Here is a 24,572-nt window from a genome sequence, read left to right as displayed (position 1 = left end):
AGGCGAAGAAAGCGGCGAGTCAAAACTTTTTCGCCATTCTTTTAAGTACTCGAAACAGTTGCCAACACGGTACAGTGCCACCGGGTCTCCGCCACTTTGAAAAGGGCGGGGGTGGAAACGCCGGTAGAATAAGACGGGAGCGGCAGGAAGGCACAAAACAAAGTGCAAGGAGTCTAGGACGCTGCTGCAAGGCTATTGGTAGAGGGCTTTCTGGACCGGCTGTCTGGCGGAGAGGCGGCGAAAGGAGACCGGCTGCTTTGAGGAGGGTGCAAAAGCGAGAGAAATTGTCGGTAAAATGTCCTGTTGCCTCCGCGTTCTGCGGTTTCTGGCTGCCAAACGGTCGACTTCAACGTCTATGTCTCGATAAGTCTGTCGACGGGTGTTTCTAACTTTGATAATTAGTAGCGCGATTACCGAACGGAATGACGGCGACCACAAGCAATGACATTAAGCGGATGAAAAAAGTTAATCAATGCTTCTGTTAATGCCCCTAAAGCGGTTTTTCCGATTAAGAATGAATTCGCAGCAGGAATCGATGCGATTAACGAATTACGTAGTTGGAATGTAATGAATTATTCTACGAAGCAAAAGCGTACGTATTGTTAAACATTTAAACTAATTAATTGTTTATTCAATCCGATAATTTAAGAAATTGTTTGCGACGGGCACGAAAGCAGTCGCTGCAATATTTTTCAATGTCGGTAGAATTTAATAGGTACTGTTCTTGGTTGCGCGTTGGGGCGTAGCCAAAGAGAACCGATCGCTGCTGCCAAAGATACTACTGCTTGAAAATTGGAAGTCTGGAACTTATCGTTTTATTTACATCGTTCACATTGTTTCAACGAGCATTATTCAAATTCCTTTCTTCCGGGAGCTGACGGCGACGCGATGGAACGTGTCCGCCAATAGGAACGAGAAGAAAGGAAATTTACATTGTAACGTTTGCCACAATATTGCATGATTGATAGCACGTAGTACAATAAAATGAGGCAGACTGCCGTATATTAATAGAATTCCAATTTAATTATTGAGCTTGTTTAAACTTTTAGATTTAATTCGAACATTGAAAAATTTGCAAATACAAATACACGAGCCAATAATTTTCTAGGCAATTTAATTTTACGACGACAAAGATGCACCGTTCCAATTAGAGGGAGAAATTCTTTTTCCAAGACCCTAATTTATGATGCCGCCTAAAACGAACAATAAGGCTGGACAACACCGCACGCAAAGATTTCGATTCCGTCGAGACGTGCATTGAATTCCTGCCATTGAAAGTACACATGTGCCAACCAGAAAGCATCTCGTGTACGTTAAGACGTGTCCCTTCAGCGTCAGAGAGGGCTATAAATTTGAAGCTCCCGTGGGCTGGACGTCATGGACGATTTTAACGCGAGGCAAGCTTGCCGCCCTTGTGAAACTAGGATTTTCTTTTGTGGCTGTGACAACATATATCAGTAAATAAGTGGCTGACGTGACCGGACGCGGTTCCCTTCCACGTGCACGGTATCAAACCAAGCGAAATACGAGGCACGTATGCCTGGAGACGTTGCTAAAGCGCACAGCGGCGTGACTTCTTTCCGCGAAGAGGCAGAAACTTTACCTTCCGCCCAAGATCTTGTTGTATCTCTTAGTTTGATCGTCGCTGCCTTTATGAATTTATAGTACATTCTCGGAATGTCGATTAATGGTACTTTATAGCGCAACTATATTGGATAACTCTTTACATTCCGACCAGGTTTCATATCGCCATCAGATCGGTTGATCTTCCTTCTTAAACTTCCATAACTCACTTATTTCGAGTCCTATTGGTTAATCCATGTACCTGAACGCACTTAATATTCATCCAGGAACGCGAACAATTCCGACCTCTTGCCTCCAGCTAGTAATTTCGAATTCGGTTCTCGAAACACCACAAAACGCGCAGGCTTTCTTATCCTAATTAAGCGCATTTCTCCAGTGGGCCAACATTTTCCAGAATAAAAACATCGGCAAACAACGGTATTCTATATTACGTTCGTTATAGCATTTCAAGAAACAACAGAGTCCGGTCTCGATCCGCGAAAACAAAAACTGAATTCACAATACCAGTCGGACCGCGTAATGCGTCGGAACAACGAAGCGCATTCGCAATTTACGCGGCGTCGAAGCGGTCGCTGCTCATACCGGAAGAAACCTCGCGTTTCCCCAACTGCAACATCCCTCTCTCTCTCTCTCTCTTTCCAAGATCGATATTCCAACAAGTAAAACCTGTATCTTCCTCAGCTAGGAAAAGTAAAAAAACCGAGACTGTCCGACTCTAGAGAAAAACTCGGAACCTCGATTCGACCTGGAAAACTTGATTGATCGAGTGAGAATCCATGGATAGCCGGAAATGTTCCTAGAATGATGAAACGTTCTAACAATGGTAGTTCGATCAATCCGATCAGAAGACGAAGAACTTTAAATTGTCTGGATCAGACGAAGTTTTACTCCCCAGTATATGGAAGTTAATTTGCATCGTCGTTCCTTGTTTCGTCTAGCGAAAACGGTACAGTTAGAAGACATCGCGACGAACTGGTGAAAATGAAAACGAAGCAAGACGGCCCACGAACGCCTGTCAACGATGGCTCATTGTCTCTGCTAGCGCGATTTTATCGTTGCTCTTCTGGGTTAACCGACCGACTGCTTGGGCAACGCTGTTCTTGTCTCACTGATATCGTTGATAGAAAAGCGACGATGAAAGAACGATACGCGTGAACTGATGTCCAGAACAGATTTGGTCGCTGTGGGTAGAATCAAAGCAAGCTCGTAATTGTCCCTTCTATTCGCTCATCAAGCGTTTGGCGAGAGATAATCGTATTTTACGTTTACACTAAATTCGGAGAAACCTGAATATAGCAAAAACTGGGAAATCTTCGATCAGTTGGCTGTATGTGCGTTCGATGCTTTAGGTAGATGGTAAAGTACTCCAAAAGAATTTGAGTGCATAGTTCTTTGATTTCGAGAAACTGATTTTATATCTCACTTTATAAGTTCTTAATATTACGCGTCTGTTAATATGAAATTTTTACAATTCATTTTGAGAAATATCTGATTGCTTTTATTTATCATTATAATCCTGTATATTCTTACAATTTTGTATGCAGAAAGTGTAATAAAAACGTTTAAAACGTAGGAAATTATTACACCAAGGACATAATTTCTCGATTAGTCTCTCGAAAACAAAGGGCCCTTCACTCAAATCCTTTTGGGTTGTCTTACCATCGGCATAAAGCGTCGAATGCACGTACAGCTAATTCATTCGAGATTTCGCAGTTCTTGCTATCTCCTCGTAAGTACGACTACAATTCTCGATAGAGGCGTTCGTCTCTAATTTACACGAAGATATGAAACAGAAAGGGATATTTCCAGCAGACGAGGGGGGCTGTGATCTCCTTGCAATTTTACATCCCTCTTCTGTCTGGTGAGAGCGTTCAACCCTCCTTCGACCCCGACAGTCCTCGACCCCTCTTCGTTGCTCACGTCCGAGTGCCTGCGCGCCATCGGCGATATCGTTCTTTTTTCAATTTTCACGCTTACATCCCCTAGTGCCTGGCACTTTCGTTTCTCCTACGATGTTTCTCACTCAATTTCGTGCTCTTTTTTGCCCCATATCAGAGTCGTTCACTTATACCGGCAAAGCGGTACAGTAGGTATCTTTATAGCATATGTAGCAAAAATTTAATCCGAAATGTGTTTGAGATTCTATCGACGAGACAACGCGTAAAACGTAAGTGAATATGAAATTATAATCGTGTCGCACGTTAATTTTAATTATCTACGAGATCACAGCATTTTTCATTTTATATTGACGCGATTGGCGAGCTCCGAACATTAAATGTTATCACGAGACAAGTTCGCCACTCTGACAGCCCATTATACACCATAACAAGGAAACATTAAAACATTAAAATAAAAATATCAGTTTTAATTTGTCGTATCATTTTCTCATTTTTGCCTGTAAAACAAAGATGAACGTTCGTTAAACTCCATACACCGACATTAAATCGACCAGACACGAATGGCAAACTTTCCTCTATTTTTTGGAATTTCCGTGCTTTTGTTATCGTATCTCTTCAAACTGATTAACTTAGGAGCTAACGTAACAAAATCATAAGATTAATTAACAGTACTGCAAACGTTCGTAGTATAGAATTCCATCACCTTCCAGAACAAATTAGATTAAATTTCACGTAATCGATTCCACGGTTTCAGTTTCCACGAGACGACCACGCAATGCGTATAAATATAGTCTGTACAAATTTTGAATACCAAATTACGAATTGTGCGACGCGACGTTCCATAAAGGTCTCGGCAACGAAATTCTGTCCTACTTTTGCGTTGGAAAAATATGCACCACCCTAACCACCTACCCCCGAAATCCGAGGTCGCGTTTCAATTGAACAACCCTTTACACGATGCGCGTGCAACGGGACATATAGTCTGAATGCACAGCCTGGCTGGGTCTCTTTTTCACCGGACAAACCGGGACGCGATTGTTTTATGCGCGCGACACTCTCGTTGCGTTGTTTCGGAGGAGGCGGACATTTGCATACGTGGCTGGTGGCGCATCAAACGGATCGTACGAACTGGCGTATCGTTTACACGAGCTTACGTACCGGTCTCCAATCGTGTATGTACGTGAATTTCTCTGCCATCACGAGGAACGATCGTAGCCGAGAATATTCTACGTTGCAATAAAAGCAAACGATACGAGAATTAATGCCACCACTATAATTTATCGGAATCTGATAAGAGCATTAACGGTGATTTATGAATTTTTCAAGAACAGGAAGAACCGAGTTTTCTAACTCTGCAGAGCTCTTTAAATAATTTTAGAAAAATTCCTTTGGAAGAAAATATAAAGTACGTATAGCTTATTTTTATTTTAAAAGCGTCCCGGGTTATTTTCTTGCAGTTTATGGTGTTAAAGATTTAACAACACCCTCGTGGCGACGTTAAATCAATATTCCTGTTTCGTATCGGGTCAACACGAACCGCCCTTGCGAACTTAAAATATCCAGTATTTACCACCCTCCGGTTACTACTTGTATACCGTACCCTAGCCTAACCATAATTCACCTTTCAGCTACTTAAACTTTTTCCCCGACCAATAAACACACATTCTTCTATGGGTCTAGTCGATGGCATACTCAATGGCTAAGCCAGGGATTGAAACACCTTTGTCGATACAAGAGTGCAAATTTGAGGGATTGTTGTTCAAGCCGGTTACGTGTAACGAGGTCTCGATCCTTCAGTCTCTTGAAGAAATTCGATTATCGAGCGAGAGAAATAATAACGACTTATCTTCGTGAGGACTTCCACCTGTCGCGACGTGCAATCGAAGCTGTAGTTTGCGAACGTTGTCTCTCTCGTATGAAAGCTACGTAACTCCTGCAGAATTTTGAGATTAATTTTGCAGAATTTCCAGTCATTTCCTATTAATTTCTACAATAATTTCGACATTAACTGAAATTACTAAAAGAGTATAAAGAATACGGTGTTTTTGCGCGAAACACTAATTTTAAATAGCGAAAATTTGATTGCCAACAACAGACGTTTACTTAAATAACGAAACGCACAATTTATTTTAATTAATTCACGATCAGAGCAAGCGTCGTGTTAACGAGATTCGCAGGAATGCCGACGTAAAAGAGCAGCGAGGGTGACGAAGTTATGAATGCAGCGATGGTTAAACACGCTGCTGCGACGAAAATACTGCGTTCTACTTAAGTTATGGCGCTATTAGGGCGCGAATGATTGCGTACGGCCACAAGTTTCCGACTGGCGTGTAATTAAGAGCCGACGATCGAGGTTTCGGTTTCGAAGAGGCGGAGATTCGTTAGGGAGACCGCGTGATTGATTGCTGTGCACTTGCTACCCCTCGTTTCCTTCTGTCTTTTATTTCACTTTGTCCATGCCGATGCTTCGATACTATATTCCATCCAATCTCAATACTATAATTCCAATGCTATACTCAATTTTCGTATCGTTCACTACAATATCGTATCGATGGGTAGACGTTGAAAATGTCGCACGATAAAGCGAAAAGAATTTCGTTATTCAAAACTCACTGCTCTATCCAAGAAGAAACTAAAAGATTCAACCTTTAGATATTTCAGAATGTAGAACATTCGAGGTAATGTAACGATTGCAGGAAAAACTAACCTTGTCCGGAAAAAATTCATTGGTATTCGCAGTGATTTACATAACAGTCATACTTGGAATATCTTTCAATTTATTCGAGTTTTCATGATTTTATTCCTCCCGTAAAAGCCCCGTAGCAGGCAAAACAAAGTTCCGCCGGAAGAATTTCTTGCACGGCTCACCGCGTCACTATAACTCTCACGATCGACGGATCCAGCGTGCTTTTACCGTGCTGCTCTTAATCAAAATGTCGAATCTTTTTCCCCATATGTTCCACGGGGGCCAAGTGGCCGTCGAAAGGCCGCGATTCTGAACAATTCCGTGGAAGTTCAGTTTTAGACAATCGAGAAGGAAGGAGAGGCATCGCGTAACGGTCGATAGCATTCTATTCCCGCTGGCCATAATTCAGCCGGACGGCCGACAAAGTTCTCCAACTTAGATTAGCGATTCAATTTAGTCCGACGATAAATCATCTTCAAAATCGTTTTTTAATCGGGACAACGTGTAACTTGCAAGGCGACGACCGGTCCTTTTTCGCTTCCGTCTTCCCATCGTTTATGTCAGTCCTTTGATTAGTCGATTTTGCTAATTTAATAACGACAGACAAAAGATATTTTCTGCAGATGGATGTCGAAGATTTGGAAAGCTGCTTTCGTTTGATGCAAGCCGAGTTAGAGACAATTTGCTTTGTAAATCCTAATTGTGTTGTATCCTACAGAGATGAAATTGTATTCCGCTTTGTACAATCGCGACGTAAACAACTATAGCAGCGTTGAAACTCGTACGCACAAAGGAAACAATTTTCAGTGGATAGACAAAATGATAAAATCTCCAAAACGTAGTAGCATCCCGTTTGTATTTGCATTATGTTCTTCATTTAGTCGCTAATATTAAAATATTAATGTAGCTCTCGTCGTTCATTTCAAAATTGAAGTTCAAAGTAGCAACGAGTAATTCCGACTGATCTTCAATTTTAGGAAGCACAGGAGAGCAAGAAGAAGTTGCAATAGGAAAGTGGCGTTCCCGCGACGTCCTCGTATATACGTTTATCTATTCGTAATGCTGGCTGACGATGCTATCGATCGCAGAAACAACCAGCTCGTAATTACTAGTTCGCTTCTACTTACCAGCTAAATCGCCACGATAATTCTCGGCTGTCGTTCGCGACCATATAGTCGTGCGACCGGGCTTTCACCTAAGTGGATCATCAACGTACCGAGTTTTGCGTTGCCGACGATCGTCTCGCTGATCTGTAAACTGGAGAGCAACCTCGAAACCGGTGAAATTTTCATTTCTGGAAAATCCGGATTGGTTTCGAGCGAAACGAGGAGTAATTCTCTGAATAAGATTAATTATTTTTGGAAGCTATTTCGCCTCTTTTCTGTTGTTGAAAAGAAATTACTAATTTTCACGTTAAAAACGGAGAAATAATATTTCAAATAAGCGTATTTCCAGATCAAAATTGGAATCTAGATTGAACAAATCCTCAACTTCAACGGGAGCGAGTGATCATGTCACGAAGTAAGTTACAAGGTTCAAACCAGTATGTACAGTAGAAATTACAGTAATATCAGCGAACAATCATTTTTTCACTACTCCGACGAATTCAGCGAGTTCCTTATAAGAATACGTCAGTCGGTTTTGATTCGTTTGCAGACTCGATATTTTCCGCTGCGGCAACCAGGCAGATAGTAATTTCAAGAATTTATATTACGCCGGCAGCAGAATAGAGACGCGTCGTGTTTTCCTTTTCGATGGAAAAAACGCAAAGAGAGAAAAAATAAAGAAGAAAAGCTGTGAGTTCGATATAAAATAATATATGTTGGTTCGACTGACGATTTTCAGCGAGAAAAGAGTGTAAGAGCAGCGCAAAGGTACAAGTTAAGAAGGCAACGAGGGTAGCGTTTCTTTGTGAAACGTAATTCGTATTCCAAGTATGAGGTAACCGTTCACCTGCCGCCAGTTGCAGCTCTTTGATGTCTTCCTTTCCACTCAGCTTCCACTCTTTTTTCTCTCATTAAGCATTAGTACGTGTCATGAGACGCTCTTTTGCTGCGTGATTAATTAAAACGACATCTTCGCAGGCTAATGAGCCTGCATCGTTTCGCATGGTCAACATTTTATGTACAATATACGCGTCTACGATTTACTTTCGATGAACGCGAAGGAAATAAAACGATTTACGTCTTAATATTTGAATTTTCTACAGTTCGAGCTTCCAAAGTTCCAAAAACTTCGTAGGAATAGCACCCAAGAAACCTCACCATACTCAATTTTTCCTTTATCAAACTTTCTCCAACCCGTCTCCAGCAGCAATAAATCCATCCCCGGCTTTCCTAAACCCAAAGACCGTTCTCCACCTTCGTTCGTAGCGAAAGAGCGAGAGCCAGTTGCGAGGAACCGCGCGAGAAATACAAATGGTGCTTGATCATCGCTGGGTATTAGGTGGATCCTGGATCAGCGATATAAAAGGTCGTGCCCCGAAAAGAACAGGGGAAGTCACTTTATCTTTCATTCAGCCTGGTCGAACAAATAATTTCACGGGCGACGGCCCTCAAAGAAATTCATGCCTGGCAACCGGCTATTTCGGATCGACGGTTCGAACGAACCCCGACTACTTGCGGATTCGATTATTAGTCGACGCGGGTGGGAAAACTTGCCACCTTCTTCTTTCACAGTTCCAAGTCGCAATGTCTCGCCGAGAGACCCATGGGATTAGGTGTCCGTGTGATTGCCAGTCTCTTTCCTCGTTTTCTTCGATCCGTTAAACGTTCCATCTTTCTCTATACTCGGATAGAATGTTCTGAAACGAAGAGAAACGAGCGACCGTGCATTAAGCGAGCTCGAACTTTCACCCGGTCTTCCATTAAGCTAAAGTCTCGAATACGATACCGGGGAAACAATAGAAGCTACCCCGAGTGTCTTTCGGTGTCGCGAATACTCCGTATGATAGTTCGAAAGTGTTCGATTGTAGCTTTTATAGAAGAAAGTTAATAAAATGTTAATCGAATAAAGAAAAGGGGCTTCAGTTTTGATAGATATTAAATCGTAAATGTGCGTAGCCGAGGCTGGTTTCAAATGTTCCAAGATGAGAAATTTAACGGTGTGAAGATTTTATGCAAATTGTGGACCTTTCGAGACCCCTTTCTGCATAAATGATCGCATTAAACAAATACGATTAACCGTCGAACGTTGCTTAATGCCTGGAAATAATTAATTCCGGATTGTGGATTTATTCTGTCAGAAATTGGAAATTGTACTCTCAGAAATTACGGCTTTTGACTCAATGGGAAAAGTTTGTGAAAAGAAGGCGACAGATGGAGGTAATATTAAATAATGTCGTTTCCCCGATAATTAATTGCCGCTACGTTTTATCATTTTATTCATTACGCCAGACCTAACACGAAAGTCAACGATTCATGGGCGTTAAATTATTTTCGAAGAAGGGGCTGTCTTGATGGAAAAACGAATCGTCGTTATTAGAGCAGTCCTACATCACATTCTACAGAAAATTTTGTTTTATGACGTGATGTGCGTTGGACGAATCGTGGAACTTGTTAGCCGGCCAATCTCGCGAATAATGAATAGTCGACGAAATTGATTTAACACCTCCGCCGCGTTGCGAACGCTCAAACTCGAAGAGTTGAAAAGAACATTTCCAAAATGGAAAATCGATCCGGACTCGTTTTTCTTATTTGGATTAAAACAATTCGTGATTTTGTTGCGCCGTGAATCAAAAAGGCGAATGGTGTTTTTTTTAAATCAGTCGCGTAAAACGAAGGAATCGATATCGAATGGGGAGAAAACAATCGGTCTAAGTAATCAGAGCACTTCATTAGAGAGCACCTTCCGATCAGACTCTATAATAGACGACTAATACAGTTGATCGATCAAAGAAAGAAAGAAAGAAAGAAAGCCACGGAACCTTTATCTTTACTCTCCAATCAGGCCACTTTAAATCACTAACGCGCTACGTCTCTTCTTTCTTTCAATTCAATTGATCGGAATAACGCTAAAGTAGTTAATCCAAAACACGAGAAACGAGGGAACACAGTTTAATCAGAATTTCAGCTCGCGAACTAAATATTCAATGCGAAGAACACGATCAAACTCATCTGGATCTTCAAGTAGATTCCGCTCGATGGTAGATCAACTGTAAAACCGGTTCAGTTCAAAAGAATACAAGCCAAGCTCCGACGAGAATTGAAAGTCAGCCAAGTTGAATTCGAAAGTTCGCGTAAAAGACGAGCCGTGTAAAATATTCAGGAATTTCTCCGGTTGCTCTCACGTTTGACGGCTCCACCACTTTCTACTGTCTTACAATTTCATCTCAATGTCTTCTTCTTCTCTCTCTCTCTCTCTCTCTCTCTCTCTCTCTCTCTCCCTCTTCTATATTGATACGCATATCGAAGAAGCCTGCAACGCGAACGTTTCTCAGAATGGACGATGCAATGACCGTAGTCGTTAAAATTGTCCGATCGGTGAAAATTATAATTTTCGTAATTAGGTCGATTCTAAATTTGTAAAAATAAGTGACGCTCTCGATACATCGTTTCGCGATATATATTACGTATTAGAAGCTACGAGAGGCTGAAAGTTCGCGTCAAATACATGATAACTATTGCAAGAAACTCAATAAAGAAGCAGCCAGGTTTCTAGTGTGCGAACGGGTTACGCTGTCTTGACGGAAAAGAACGTACCGTCTGCTACTGCGTTCCAGGGGCGTTGACGTTCACGTTTTCTTAACACCTGCGTTACCAGTCACGTCATTGGGTGCCGGTTTACGAGCGTCCTGGTTCGAGACTTTCCTTTTACAGACCTGACAGTCAATACTTTGAATGCAGATCTGCGCGCAACTTTTCTACCGTCACTCTATCGTATTCGATATAAAAGCAGTCATTTATCGATTTCATTTTCCATTTGCTGATAATCTATGAACAGGCATTCTGCTAATTGGACGACAAGATGTAGAACAACCCACAAGACGTATCCAATGTCGGAAGATCATGAGATTCTAGACACGCGTAGTCCAGCTTCAAGCCACTAAACACGTGTAATGCTTAAGCAGCGTCTTCCCGACCTCTGACAGAATCTATTCGCGGTTCGATAATTCCCCTTGTCGCCACTAGCAACGTTAATCATGTTCAGTGGAGTCAAGCGTTCAAAGACTATGATCAGTCTAACGAGCGAACCGTTACTCTTTGTCACGTTCCCGTAAAAATGAAATTTTGCTAACAGTAAAAGCAAGCAAAGGGAGTAAGAGGAAGCAACCGGCATACGCGTAAAGAAGAGAATTTCATAAACAGTGACAACGATAAAATTATCCTTGTGTTTGCGAGCTGCGTGAATCCACTGGGTAGCCAGGATGCATCTTTTATATGGATTGCGGCGCGCGGCGTAACCAGAGCGGAATGTTAAAAGCTTACAGCGACGGCTCTTTCGCTGTCACTAAATTTCCCAGCGATCTGTATGCACGGTCCTGTTTGTAAACAGCCCGTGCATCGCTGCTGCATTATTAAACGGCAGCTGGATCGGAAATTGTTTCAGTGCTGCGCGCCTCGTTGCACGAACCGTCGCTTGACCATCTTGCTGAAGTTACGAGATTAGGTTTATACATTACTCCATCGTTCGCGTTTTAGGGGTAGTCGATGGTACAGAGGTTACTGCTTTTGTTTGTAGCCCTACCCTCTCGCAGTGGTATTAAACACATACAGAATTATGTATTAGCAAAGTCGAGGGTTTCATTTCTTGCGCGCGTGCTGTTTCAGTTAAGGAAATTTTTAGTAAAAAAATGAATTCTTAATGATTTCGTTTCACATATGAGAACGTTGTTGAATAGATGCTGCGAAGCAGCTGGCGCTTAAATTATTTTTCGATCGCAGAACCATAAGTGGTGGCGACAGGATCGAGCACATCCGCGACAGTTTCGCATTCTGGACAGTTGCCCCGACAGCAGGTAGTCACGCTCGCGCGCAGACTTGCAGAGTAGCGTGTTCTGGTTTCCTATTCCGGCTTACATTTACGTCTGTACGATGTTTCATTGTCGAAACGCGAACGTGCAACCCGCGATACACGAAAGAGATGAAAACGGTTTGACCCGAATCTCGTAGCAAGGGGTTGGATCAGGGAATTGCTAGACCATTCGACTACACGATTTTTTGACAAGTACAACGAAGCTCGTCCGTCGAAGCATCGTGTCTCGTCCTTCGGATCGATGCTAAGCCACGCTGATTTATTCGCGAAAGGTATAAAGCTGTTCTCGACAAAAGCCCTAATTTGTTTTGCGTGGGCGACGATATAATTTGTTGGGTGGTTAATTACGGAATATGGCTCGTGCTGGCGACGGTTTACAAACTAGTTGTTTAACAATTAAACAGGTTTCAGAGCTATTTGCAGCGTGTTTGAAGCACGAGTAATTTCGAATAACGAACGTTACACAATGTCCAAACTCGAACGTATTAGTATTTCAATAGAAGGCGATATTGACAGATTGTCGTAGGCTGGTTACTTACTTCTTAATAAACGATTTAATAACAATCTTCTACTACCATCGATAAACCTGTTCACTCGATGACACATTAACAACAGTACACGAACAATCAGAATGAAAAAGTAACGTATTTCTGCGTTATTGTCTTAACACCTTAATCCTTCTCTTTTTTCGCTCTTTTCTCCAAGTTAGAGAGCCGTAAACGCGTACGCGTCACGCGTATTTCGCAAAAATATGTCGCAACATTCCCGACGCTTTTGCCGTTCAATTTCCGGCCCGGGAGAGGTTGCAAGAAAAACGGGGTACACGAGGGTAGGTTGAGAGCGAGTTTAAGGCGCGGCGAAAAAGTAAAATTTCCTATTTCGCAGGCAACACGTCATGATGCATTATTATTGAAACCGTTCCTTTTCCCTACTCGTTGCGCGTGGCACCAGAGAAATACGTAACATTGCGCGGGAAACTTGAAGGGAAGGGCTCGAGACGCAAAAAAGGGGGTCGCTAACATACAGCCTGATGTTTTACGCTTTCATACGAAAATGAAATAGCAAATTGCAAATTGTAGATCCTCTTACGCCGTTTCGTTTGCGTTACTTACAAACGTTTAGCAATAGCTATACACTTAAGTAACTGATAAATTAATTTAATGAATAACTTCGTGACTATTCAGTAGCGAGAAAAGAGTTTCCAAGCATTTTTAAGGGAGTCGTGATACCTTCGTTAAAAATAAGATAGTAGGACGACGTTCTTCGAAGAATTAATTTGCGATGGCTACCAACCATCTTTCGAACGAAATTTCTCTGCCTGGAGAGGTGGAATCGATGAAAGGCTAAGCGAAAATGAGGTATGTAAAGTTACGTTGAACACGCCTGCTGGAATCTAGTTTTATGTGTTTTTATCATGTTTACTGATACCGCGCGAAGGTGGATGGTAGGAACGAGCTCAGAAAGTTACAACATCAGAGAGGCAACACCGAGCTACTTGGGTATTCAACATCGACAAGTATGCTTAATATTAAAACGTTGCGTTCGTTTACGATAGTTTCGCGCATAAAGCGGATTTCCAGGGTCTCCGGTTCATTTACAATTTCCTTTGCTCCCGTTGGCCGGGAGGCGTGCGCGTATTTTCGTTCGAGCCGATGAATATCTTCGCTTCAAACGCTAATTTGTTGCAAAAAGAATCAGAGTGAAAGTCATATTCGCCTATGGTCGTTATCTTTCTTTATAAATCTGCTAGCCACGAGACAATGATTCATTACGAATCACTGTTCAGTCAAGTTTTTCATCCCATCTACTAACTGTTGTATTATCGAACCGGTCGGGTTATAATTCCACTTCGAATCAAATCCAACGATTCCCTATAGAATTCCTGCTAATCATGTCAATTTACCAGATTGTAAAAGACACCATACATACGTTAATAACAAAATGATTTCACTTTTGCAATCACGCAATCAAGTTTCCGCATTCCATATTTCCCTCAACGTCGTTACGACAAGCTCTCCAATAATTGTTCAATTATTTATATCCCGCTCTATACATTCTGCCTGAACTTCGAGGCAAATCTCGACTCTTTCAGGTCGAAAGCTCGATCTCGCGACCCCGTTAAGCCATTCGAATATCGAGGCCATTAATTTTCCTAACGGCAGGGAACGTGTAAAATTACTCACCCACAGCCGGTGCGTAAATGTTCAAATAGAGACAATCCTCGCTTTGATTCCGTAGATGAGGTAGCAACCTCTTCAAGTATTCCAGCCGTCCTTTTGGCATACGCTCCAACGCTTCTTGCTCATTTGAAATGTCGGGCAGCTTTTGAGGGCAGACAGGACTGACCGAGTCCGATAATCTGCAAAAGAGAATTTGTTTTAGTCAATTCGAATCGAACGCTCGGACACCTTAACTCTCCGATGAATTCGCGATCTAATGGATAATCTGACCGTTAATTCTGTTTCCTTTCTGCAGTACAAAATTGAGAAAAGTTAGCGCAAGTACCTGATAAAGTGATATTATCAGGAAAAGGAAGTCTTCTAGAAAAGTTCAAATTAAATTTTTGATTCAGTCAAGAAGTCTGTGAGCTTGAACATTCGGAAAAATGTGGTTTGCGAATATTCTCCTCTCGACGTCCAGCTCCCAAGTACTCCGCGCTGAGTTAATTATGTGTTCCGACTGTATTGCGTTACGAGTACCTTTGTCCCCTAGATCGTAATGTATGGAGATTAAGGTCGTGTATAATTGTGTTTCCGTTTTTGCTTCGCTGGCAGTGAGAGGAGCAGGAGGAGGGGAGAGGAAGGGGGTCGGGGAAGAAAGAGCGAGAGTTGTTGGAAACGAAGGGATCGCTAGTTCTGTCGGAAATTCTAAAGCCTGTATTCGAGAATTTTGGGGAACGGTGGCTCGCGAATTTTACATTTTTTCCCCTGACATTTTGGAAATCACTGGTAGAAGCACAAAGAATTGTTTCGTCAACGTTTACATAAATTTTCCTTGGATAAATTTTTAGTCGACTCCTATGAAACAGCTGGTCGGTGTGTATGGAAGGATACACGAATACAAGGCCAAATACTTGGGCGAATTTCAAAGGAGCTGTTTGGCATAACTTTGCGGGAAATATGCCGATGAAATACGTCGAAGGACACCAGGATTAAAGGGATTTTGGTTTCCGGAATATCCCTCCGAAATTTATTCTTTTGTAAAAATTTGTTGCTTCCTTCGGATATTAATGCAACAAGAGGAGAACTGGAATTTGCAGAAACAAAAAATCGCGAACGTTCGAACTTGTATTCTTAATGGTCCAATTATCATTTCGAATTTCAGAATTATGTGAACCTCTAGTGTATCGCCATCGTGCGAACTATGCCTCTATCCTTTCGTTATACATCCACAACATTATTTACCAATCTCTATCAAACCTTTGCTACACTGTTGTTCTTCGAAGAGGTGAATGGACAAGAGGATCGAGGTATAGTTCGAAAGATAGCGTAAATATGGCTGGTGCGAGTAAATTTTTCTCTTTGCTTACCTGACTCCTTCCCACGGACTAGGCGCCTTAGTCGGTGAAAATCTGTTACCCCCGATCGGAGGGGTGGCGTATGGTATTCCGAGATAGACGTCGATTGGCTTGAGGAACTTGGCGTTCTCGAAAGAGCGTATGACCCCCTGCACCTCGCCGTACCGTGTCTGAACGATCCGTGGATTGAGCTTGCTCTTGATCGAGAGCGAGAGGGTGGGCGGCGCAATCAGACAGACGAGAATCAGGAAGAGTTCCATCTTGCTCCTCTCCGTCCCTACCCCCGCGCGTCACCGCCACGATTACCCTGTGCGACCACGCGCGCGCGCACAGACACACACAGTCGCACGCGGCTCCTCGCAATCGCTATCGATCACCTGTTCCCGTGACGATCGCTCTTCATTTAGGCCTGTTCAAGCGCTAACTGCGCGCCACCTTGACGCAAGCTTGCGGTTTTCCCTGAAATTTCAGTAGCAACCGGTTCAGACGACAACTCGGCTTTCCCCGTGTCCTCTACTTTACATCTACCGACTGTGCCGAATATCGCACACCTTCGCAAGTTTCAACGAATAATTAGCGGCTCTCCTAGTTTTACACGTTGTGAGTTTTGAATGAAATTTGCGAAAGAAACGAACGAGGGAACTGGATCTTTCGTCGCGGAGGGAGGTCCCTTCTCTTTGCCTTTTTTATAAAAATTTGATCGCGAAGTAAAACGTTTTGCAACAGGTGATTCAATGGTGATTCTTTAAATAAAAAACGAATAAAAGTTCGTTAGTAGAATTTAATTGGTGATCACGAAGTTTGCAACCGCGTCAAATTGTGGGATCGACGGTACAGTTTCTGCCACAACCTGGGCAGAAAAATAATTCCACAGAAGTACGCTATTCATCTCGCTTCGGGGCCGTTGGTTTTAAATTCTCATCTCGTGCAGGAAATTTTCATCGTTTCTTGATACTAGATAAAGTGGAATGACTAGCGGGGATACGTGCGTGAGCAGACGAAGGGCATTCTTTATGGAAATGGTGAATATCTGAAGCGGAACGCTCAAATTGACGTCGGATAAAGGTCGCAAAAATAATCATCGATGACTTTGCTTGAGATTCTGAAACGATTCACGAAATGGATTGGAAGAGAGAAAGAAATGTGCCACCGTTTTCCGAGAAAAACGCAAAATTACGAGGCAGCGTTTCCTTGCGTTTCGAACTCATTCTTGTCCTGGCTACGTAACAATGTCCCAATTTCGACGTTGCTATTTTTCCAAGATAAGAAAAGATATTGAAAAAGTAAATGTAGAGAATAGTTTCGATATTTTTGAAACACGTGCCGAACCACTAATTGAACGATCTTAATTCCTGTTGATAGCTATGAATATTTAACACGGCCGTAAATCAGACGGAAATCAATCTGATATCGATCGAGCCGCGAGTCTAAGAGGTTCGATAAGACGGCGGAAAGTGGCCCGAAGCGAAGATAGGCCGAGCGTACTCGTACATGGAACCATTATGGAAATCAGTACTTATCAGCCTCGGGAAGAAGCAAAAGAGGGAAGGGAGAGAGAGAGAGAAGAAAAGGGAAGAGAAGACTGGAGTTTAGTGTCGTCTAACTGGATCACGCGCTCTTCGTCATTCGCAGACTCGCACTGAGAAGCAGGAAGAAGGAGATAAGCTGTTTCAGGCGAACGGCTTTTGCTTATCAGTGGCGCTCGAATCTTTTCCCAAGAATCTATCTGAAAGATTTTCGACCGTACCGTAGGATATCGAGAAGCCCTAGGGAACGAGCCCGGGGATTTCGGAAATGGCATCATCGAATTCGATCATCGTTTCTGCATAGCTGAAGTTTGCGGCTCGCAATAGTATAGGTCAACGCTTTCGTCGACTTGCTCGAATGTATGTAGCTCCTATTTACAGCTATCTACATACAGTTTATGTTATTCTGTTTGAAGTTAAAGCGTCGTTATTTGAACAAGAATGTCTGAAAGTTACTCTTTTAATTAAGAAATCTCTGCAGGCTTATTTGCAGTTACAAGAATGGGAGATTGTCGCAGATAATACCGAAAGTTAGCGGATTCTACTAGCAATTCGCTGAATTTCGTATTCTTTCGTTGGAAAAGACACAGAGAAGGGATATCAACGGAAAATTGGTGGGTCCGGGTTTTCGCTGACGTCGAAACACTTACCATTAGACCCGATCATCGACTTTAATTAACCTCCTGGTTAGAATAGCAGCAACAGCAAGGCGAGCACCGACTCAAGCCTACGAATCTTCCTTCGGCATTTTTGCCACTGAGTGTAACGCGATCGATCGCTTAATTTCTTAGCTCCATTTCTTACCGACTTCTATGCGCGTGACACCGCTCGAGGCGGATGGGGGTCGCGAAAACACCGATACGTCGCGATATGGGATTTCATTTATACTTTTGTAGAAAGTTTTCTTGCACGATCCTCAAAACCTCGACAACCGATGCTCTTCCTTTCTAATATTACGTCGATTCGTTGAACAAATTCGGGGGTAGAAGACGGAGGCAGCTGTTTCTCTAGGTACGCAGCGAGTTCTGAAACAGAAAAATCAATACGGTTATTAACAAAAATTAAAGCAAGTATACGCAGCGGGTTTGTCTCCAGAAAAAAATGAAGACTTCTCGTTTTGACGAGAAAGACAATGAAATGAAACGATTGGTTTTCTATCGAAATCGAGCTAAGCAACGAAGTTGAATATCGATATTGTATAGCCAAGTCGCAAGCTTAACGGAAGATCTGTAATACAAATGCTTCGTTCCAACAGAGGTAATCCACTTGAGAAGATGGTTGAGCAATTATCATTCTACCAGGTACTGTTGTTACATCGATCGTGACATGAATTTACGAAAGCTGAATACACGTAGTCTGTTAATGTAGACGAAACGATGTAATAAACGTTTCAAGAGACACACACCAAGTAAAACGATCCTTAACTATCTCTTTACGTTCTACCGTTTTTGAAAAAGAGCTTAACGAGCGTACAAGTTTCTTCTTTCGAACGTGTTCATGAATATCGCAAACGTGACTTTTTTTTCTTTTTTCACGTCAAGCAATTTCTTCGCACAACTTGATGGAACTGGGTCATTCGATAATTCCAATTAGCTCGATTTAATATTCTCTTGAATCGCCATTCTTGCAATCGATTGGTTTGGGCCAATTTCGAGAAACCTTCACCGCTAAGCGGAACAAGATAAAACTCGGATCAAACCCGAGCGATCGCGTTCTTTCTATTGTTTCGCTCGATCCACTACTATTCCAATACGCAAACGTGCTTTCCACGCGGGAAGAATGGAAGACGCGTTCTCGTAAGGCCGACAACGGGGCGCAGTTTCGCGTTCAATTAGCGCCGTTAAGCAGACTAATCGAGGGAGTCAAGCCGCGCGCTACCAACAGCCACCCCTGGTATATCTATACCTAGCTCCACAGTCGATTAGACAACTACCCAATAAGTGACTGTACGACGCGGATATTATCAGGCTGCCGAGGGCAAATGACGGCAGGAGGCTGCGCTTGTAACCGTAACTGTGTGGTTCTGGCTGCATAGAGAGATATACATGCAAGTGAAATCGAGTGTCTGATAAGTGAATCCGACTGAAATGTAGAAATATCGTGGAGAAAAATATTCGAAATATCTTTCCTGTTATTGACTCTAACACAATCGGCGAGAAACATTCGGTGGTTTATAAAATCCAAAGGATTTTTATCTTTGAATTTTGGTTTGTCCCGGTAGTGGAACGAGTCAGGAACAAGAACATCTTTTTAAAAACGTTGCGAAAGCAGAGAAAGAAAAAGAGAAGGTGGAAGCAAATTTTCACGTGTGGTCAAACGACCAGAGAAGCAGGTAGCTCATTAACCACGCCACACTCCATTACGTCGCTGATTATTCCAAGCGAGGATAACCCAGACGTGTAGTCCACTCGTTCGCATACCAAGCGACCAGGCGCGTCACACGCTCGCGCTACGTGCTCGCACGTTGACGCGCGAGTTGCGTGACAGCGTTCCTCTCTGCTCGTGCACACATAAGCACACATGGACGAGTACGTATACAGACAGACAGGCAGATGGTTAACAGAGCTTCCCAACTACTGCCTGTGGCCGATAGACTATTTGAGTTTGCCAAGTAGTAATAATTGTTTCTAGCGGGCAACGTAGTCCAGATGATAGGCGAATACGGCAGTCTTGTACTTCGCCCCAGGCGGTATTGCTGACGTAGCTGTTTAGTCCAATGCGTATCGACCCCGTCACATGAAATTTTAGACACAGTTTTGTCCCCCGCGTTCCTTGGGCGGTTTAATCGAATTCTTGGTCGTTCCTCCGGTATCGGTCGAAGGAAAATTATTTTCCAGAAAATTCGATAGCTTTTAAGATATTTTCTACGTGAAAAATGTTGATAGCTTCAAATATAAGTCGTGTAGACTTTTAGATTTATGGTATAAGTATAATATATACGAGTATAGTATAAATGATACAGTATTACGCATTTTTACGTACAATTCTTAAGATCTGTACATATTCTGGATCACCTGCTCGTAATTTAATATGTTCAATGCCTCGATGGTATTTATCATGTGATTAGTAATTATTCAATTACAACATTATGATACGTAAATATTAATGACTGTACGCGTGCACGTATAAGTATTAAATGACATTGATTAAGAAACGAACAGCTTTATCAGGGATTACGTTTACGTTGAAAACACCGTGAACTCAAATGCTCCCATTATACTCGTTGTTTTTTTGTACTGACCCTCGACCGATACTCGATCATAGGATAAACATTTTTTCCAGTCACCGAGCGACGTCTGACCGTAGCCTGGATGCTTTCACTGGGGCCATCGATCATCGTCTGTCCACGTACATGTTTATTCTACTGTGACGCCGACATCAACCTCAAAGCTTTCGTATCTACGATGCCCCGAATAAACTAGGCCATGCAAGGTAATTAAAGGAGCCGAAGAAGCAAACACGAGGAACATAACTTTGCGGATCAATCGGACTTTTCAAATTTCATGTTGTCCGCGTGATTTAACACGATACAGTGCTTACGTAAAAGATTCGGCGAATTTTGGAAAATCTCAAATCGACGACTGAATCGATTCAAAAGGTGAAAGCTCTGTAGTCCATCTTTCAACCGGCAAATGCCAGCTTCTAGATAGTCAATTTCGACCCTATTGTACGCGAAATATGGGAGCAAGTTGCGTACGCCTACCTCGCACGGTCGGGAAACCGCAATCTCTATTTTTCAACTGGTGAACAGATCGATTTGGCAAAAAATATACTTCCTCGACGAAGCATTCTCTCCTTCTCAACAAGGCAGCTTGACGCGCTGTCAATTTTACATCACGACTTTGTTCGGCTTGACTGTTTCCGTCGACACTTAGTCTACCGTTGGGAAATTTCAATGGCGTTGACTCGACAATCGTGAACAGAATTGACAGATATTTTCTTCCAACTTAAGATCAAAGCCAATAAATTTAGAATCGAAGTAAAGTCACCAAGGGAAAAAAATAAATTAATTAATAGCCTTGCTATATTTCGATGCGAAGAATATGAAAACTATACGAAATGAACGGAAGCAGCAGAATTAAGAATGGGAACAAAGAGACGACAGTTCCTGTGCTCCATTTATTGACTACTGCACTAAAAATAGTTTCGCTAAGAGAGGTATCGTGTACCCGTTGCATTCTTTTGGACTTTTCACGGTACTTGTGCCGGAAAATCTTAGCTTCGTCGACTTCTTATCCGGCATCGCCGGTATACAGTAAAACTGTGCGCACGTGAGTGCAAGGAGTTGAGTTCGAAAGGAGTTGCAGCTGGAAACTACGCCGCGTAACGACGAGCCCGAACAATAGCCACCGACCGTCTATGTCGATCACGTCAGCTCCGCGGAATGGACTTTTCTGCTTTCTCTTGTCGTCCAAGAGGTCGTCTGAACAGCCGACATCGAATCGATATTCCACGCCGCGTAACAATCGAATTCTGAAGGGAATCCCATCCTCTGACTATTCGTTGTCGTTTTCTGGTCTTTCCTTCGCTGCTTCTTCCGTCTCACTGATCGGGTTTATGGGTGCTGCAGCCGATTCTTTCATTTCCTATGCAGTAGTGCAATAGTAATTTCAGGTAAGCCTCGTTAGAATAATTATGAGGCACGAATTTGTGAAAAAGTTAGGACTTTTGGTTGCACGAGAAATGTATAGATAGTAATTGATCTTAACAGATACATTTTTCACACAGAAATTCCTGTATTTGTTGGAAATGTACGATGTGTCTATAGCTAAAGAAGCATGTAAGTAGTTCGAGTCAATAAACGGCGCTGCATAAGCATTCATAGTGAATCAATCAAAGCTGAACGACTTGGAATAAGTAATATTCACAATGCACCATTCAATAGCGTTTTCTTAAAAAAAAAAAAAAATAGACGCCGAACTGCTGGGATGAATTAATGAAGACCTGTGAAGATGGAACTGCGGTATTATCCGACTATTATGAAAGTATTCTAATAAGGTAAGAAAAATTGGCGAAATAAACGAATGGTCATCGATCATCCGTGACGTCTAAGTTTCATCCGCAACTCAAACGAATCGGTATTATCTTCATTTTTCACGAGTAGGAGAGCAGCATGATCTATGCAATGCTGGAAATTTAATTGGAAAACTTTCGCCAGGGAACTCCCATCTTGAATTCAACGACGTTTCGAATGGAAGTGCGTGAAAATTTTTGTTGATAGACGGCTCGACAGATCGTTCCTTCGTTTGGATATCTCTTTTCTGTTACGCGGAAGACAGTAGACATGCCACTTGCGCGCCAGAAAAATGAAAGAAGCTACCGAAGGGAGTAAAAGAGAGAAAAATTGCCAGAGTAGAAAAAGAGAAAAAGAAAATCCCAAGAAGGTGAAAAGTTGCAGATTTCGCAAACAGTTAAAGTAGATGACAGAAGCGCGATGGTGAAAGAAGGAAAGTAAGTAGTTCAAAAAATATGAAGCTCGAAAAGGTTGGAAAGCCGTGCATCTGTAAATGAAATTTCTCGTCGCCACATGTCGCTCCAGCAATAATCGATAAAAACGGTTGATTCGATTCTCGGAGCGAGTATTCACGCCCGTTTCTAGCTAATAAACGATTGGGCTCGTGTCTGGCCGACCAGGCTAATTACCGCATCAACGATACTTGCTGTTTCGAATTTGCTAAATTTCTAATTGCATTTACCGAAATTTCGCAAGCAGACTTTCCACGTTCGACGAACACGAAAGGCCACGCAAGCTAGCAAATGCAATTTACCGCTTTGACAGTTAGTCTGTCCGGTCAAAGTAAGCTGGAGCATGGGAACCATGTTCAGACTTGCGAATCCGTAACATTATCTGGACAATGCCATTAATCAGACAACTTTCTTTCGCTCAGGAAAACGTATTCGTTTTGTTGGTCGGATAAAAGATGGATGCCCACTTTTTAATTAACAGAAACCGTATTCTTCTGTTTTAATTGGACAAAAAACATGACTTTATGGGTATACCGAGGATAATTATGACAAACTATTTTACCGGAAAAATTGATTTACGAAGGAAGCGATATATTCAGTCGATCGATTAACTATCAAGCGTGATAAAAGAAACGGTCGCACGTAGGTAGCTGGTTTATTTTATGGATCGTCGAATACGTTTTTTTCCCTAATCAGTCTGCTCTCGCAGAATAATTGACTCGCGTTTGCACAAAAAACGTCTGACAGCCGTTCCTCAACGATAAATGACCTATCAGCATGCAGGACTCGCGTAAAATTTCGCGTCAGCGTTCCTCTGGCTCGGAATTATTTTTAGGGCGAATGCAACGAACGCGCCGTGTCTTTGATTTACCTCGTTATCGTTAATTGACGCAATTTTTTCGTCTACCTTCCAGCTTTCTAACTTTTACTAACATTGTTGGATTATTACGAGACAATAATTGACGAAAGATAGCGAGTATTCGAGTCGTTCCAAGATCAGACTTTGCGCGACAGAAATGCTTGCAATAAAATACTCGGAAAAAGAATAGCTTCTTAAAGAGAAACAGTTACGACTGTAATTACGAACGAAGAAATTATTATTGAGAGTATTACCTATTCCAACGTATAATTTTAAATTGTGTATTTTAATGGCCGTTCGCCATGAAATGTACACATCTGCAGCAAGGCCGCCGTAAAGCATAACTTGGCCAAACTCGATTAGTATGCAATCTGATAAATGAACGACGTGCAAACTTCTAAGTACCTGGAAGCCTCGAAATCCAAGTAAATTGCAGGTAAACGTCAATGCAATAACGATGATTGATGCGAACCTAGTTTGCTGATTAAAAGCTTAGACGCTGTTAATGAACCGAACCACAATTCTTGCTTTTGACAATCTCAATCTGTCACTGAACCGTGTCATAAAGTTGCAATTTCTTTTACTTGGCTGCTACTTTTTCGCAGTAATGTTATTTATGAAACTGTCCGATATTTTGTTTGTCTTGAACCATCGTTGTATATACGTCAACAGGTATATTGAAATCTTTCGAAGCCATTTTTTACGCGATTGGCTGGAAAAACAACGAAAACAACGGACGCCAAGCGTCACAGAAGAAGAGACACCGATGACAGGACAGCAAACAAGTGGCAGATTAATTTCGGCTGACAGTTTAATTGGGCCGGGTCGGATTAAACGCGCGGAAGGGCCAGCTGGACATTTTTCACGGCCAGCCGAATAAATAGAACCGTTCTGACGGACAGACGAGTTCTCGTCACAACGGAATTTCAATTTTCACCATCGTCGACGCGCAGAAACCAATAACAAAAAAAAAATGCGGAAAAAAATACCGCATGTACATAAAGGCGAAGAAAAATACAAGCAAGAAAAACAATCGTAATATGTAGGCCGTTTCGTGAGCTGC

General features: G+C 42.3%; 1 protein-coding gene across 3 annotated transcripts in view; it reads right to left on the bottom strand.

Annotated features, from left to right (window-relative positions):
- LOC126865621 (neuroligin-4, X-linked) overlaps window positions 1-24,572 on the bottom strand; it is a 262,423-nt gene that overhangs the window by 188,003 nt on the left and 49,848 nt on the right. For all 3 annotated transcript variants that reach the window (XM_050618365.1, XM_050618366.1, XM_050618367.1), the window contains exons 2-4: window positions 17,835-18,209; window positions 15,671-16,117; window positions 14,325-14,500 (exon numbers count right to left, since the gene is read on the bottom strand). In XM_050618365.1, coding sequence (XP_050474322.1) covers window positions 14,325-14,500; window positions 15,671-15,918 — 424 coding nt within the window. In that variant the 5' untranslated portion in view covers window positions 15,919-16,117; window positions 17,835-18,209. The remainder of the gene's footprint in view (window positions 1-14,324; window positions 14,501-15,670; window positions 16,118-17,834; window positions 18,210-24,572) is intronic.

Source organism: Bombus huntii, chromosome 5 (assembly GCF_024542735.1).
Source record: "Bombus huntii isolate Logan2020A chromosome 5, iyBomHunt1.1, whole genome shotgun sequence".
Classification (NCBI taxonomy): Eukaryota; Metazoa; Arthropoda; class Insecta; order Hymenoptera; family Apidae; genus Bombus; species Bombus huntii.
The sequence above is the reverse complement of the archived record's forward strand: the minus strand, read 5'-3'. Positions and strand labels throughout refer to the sequence as shown.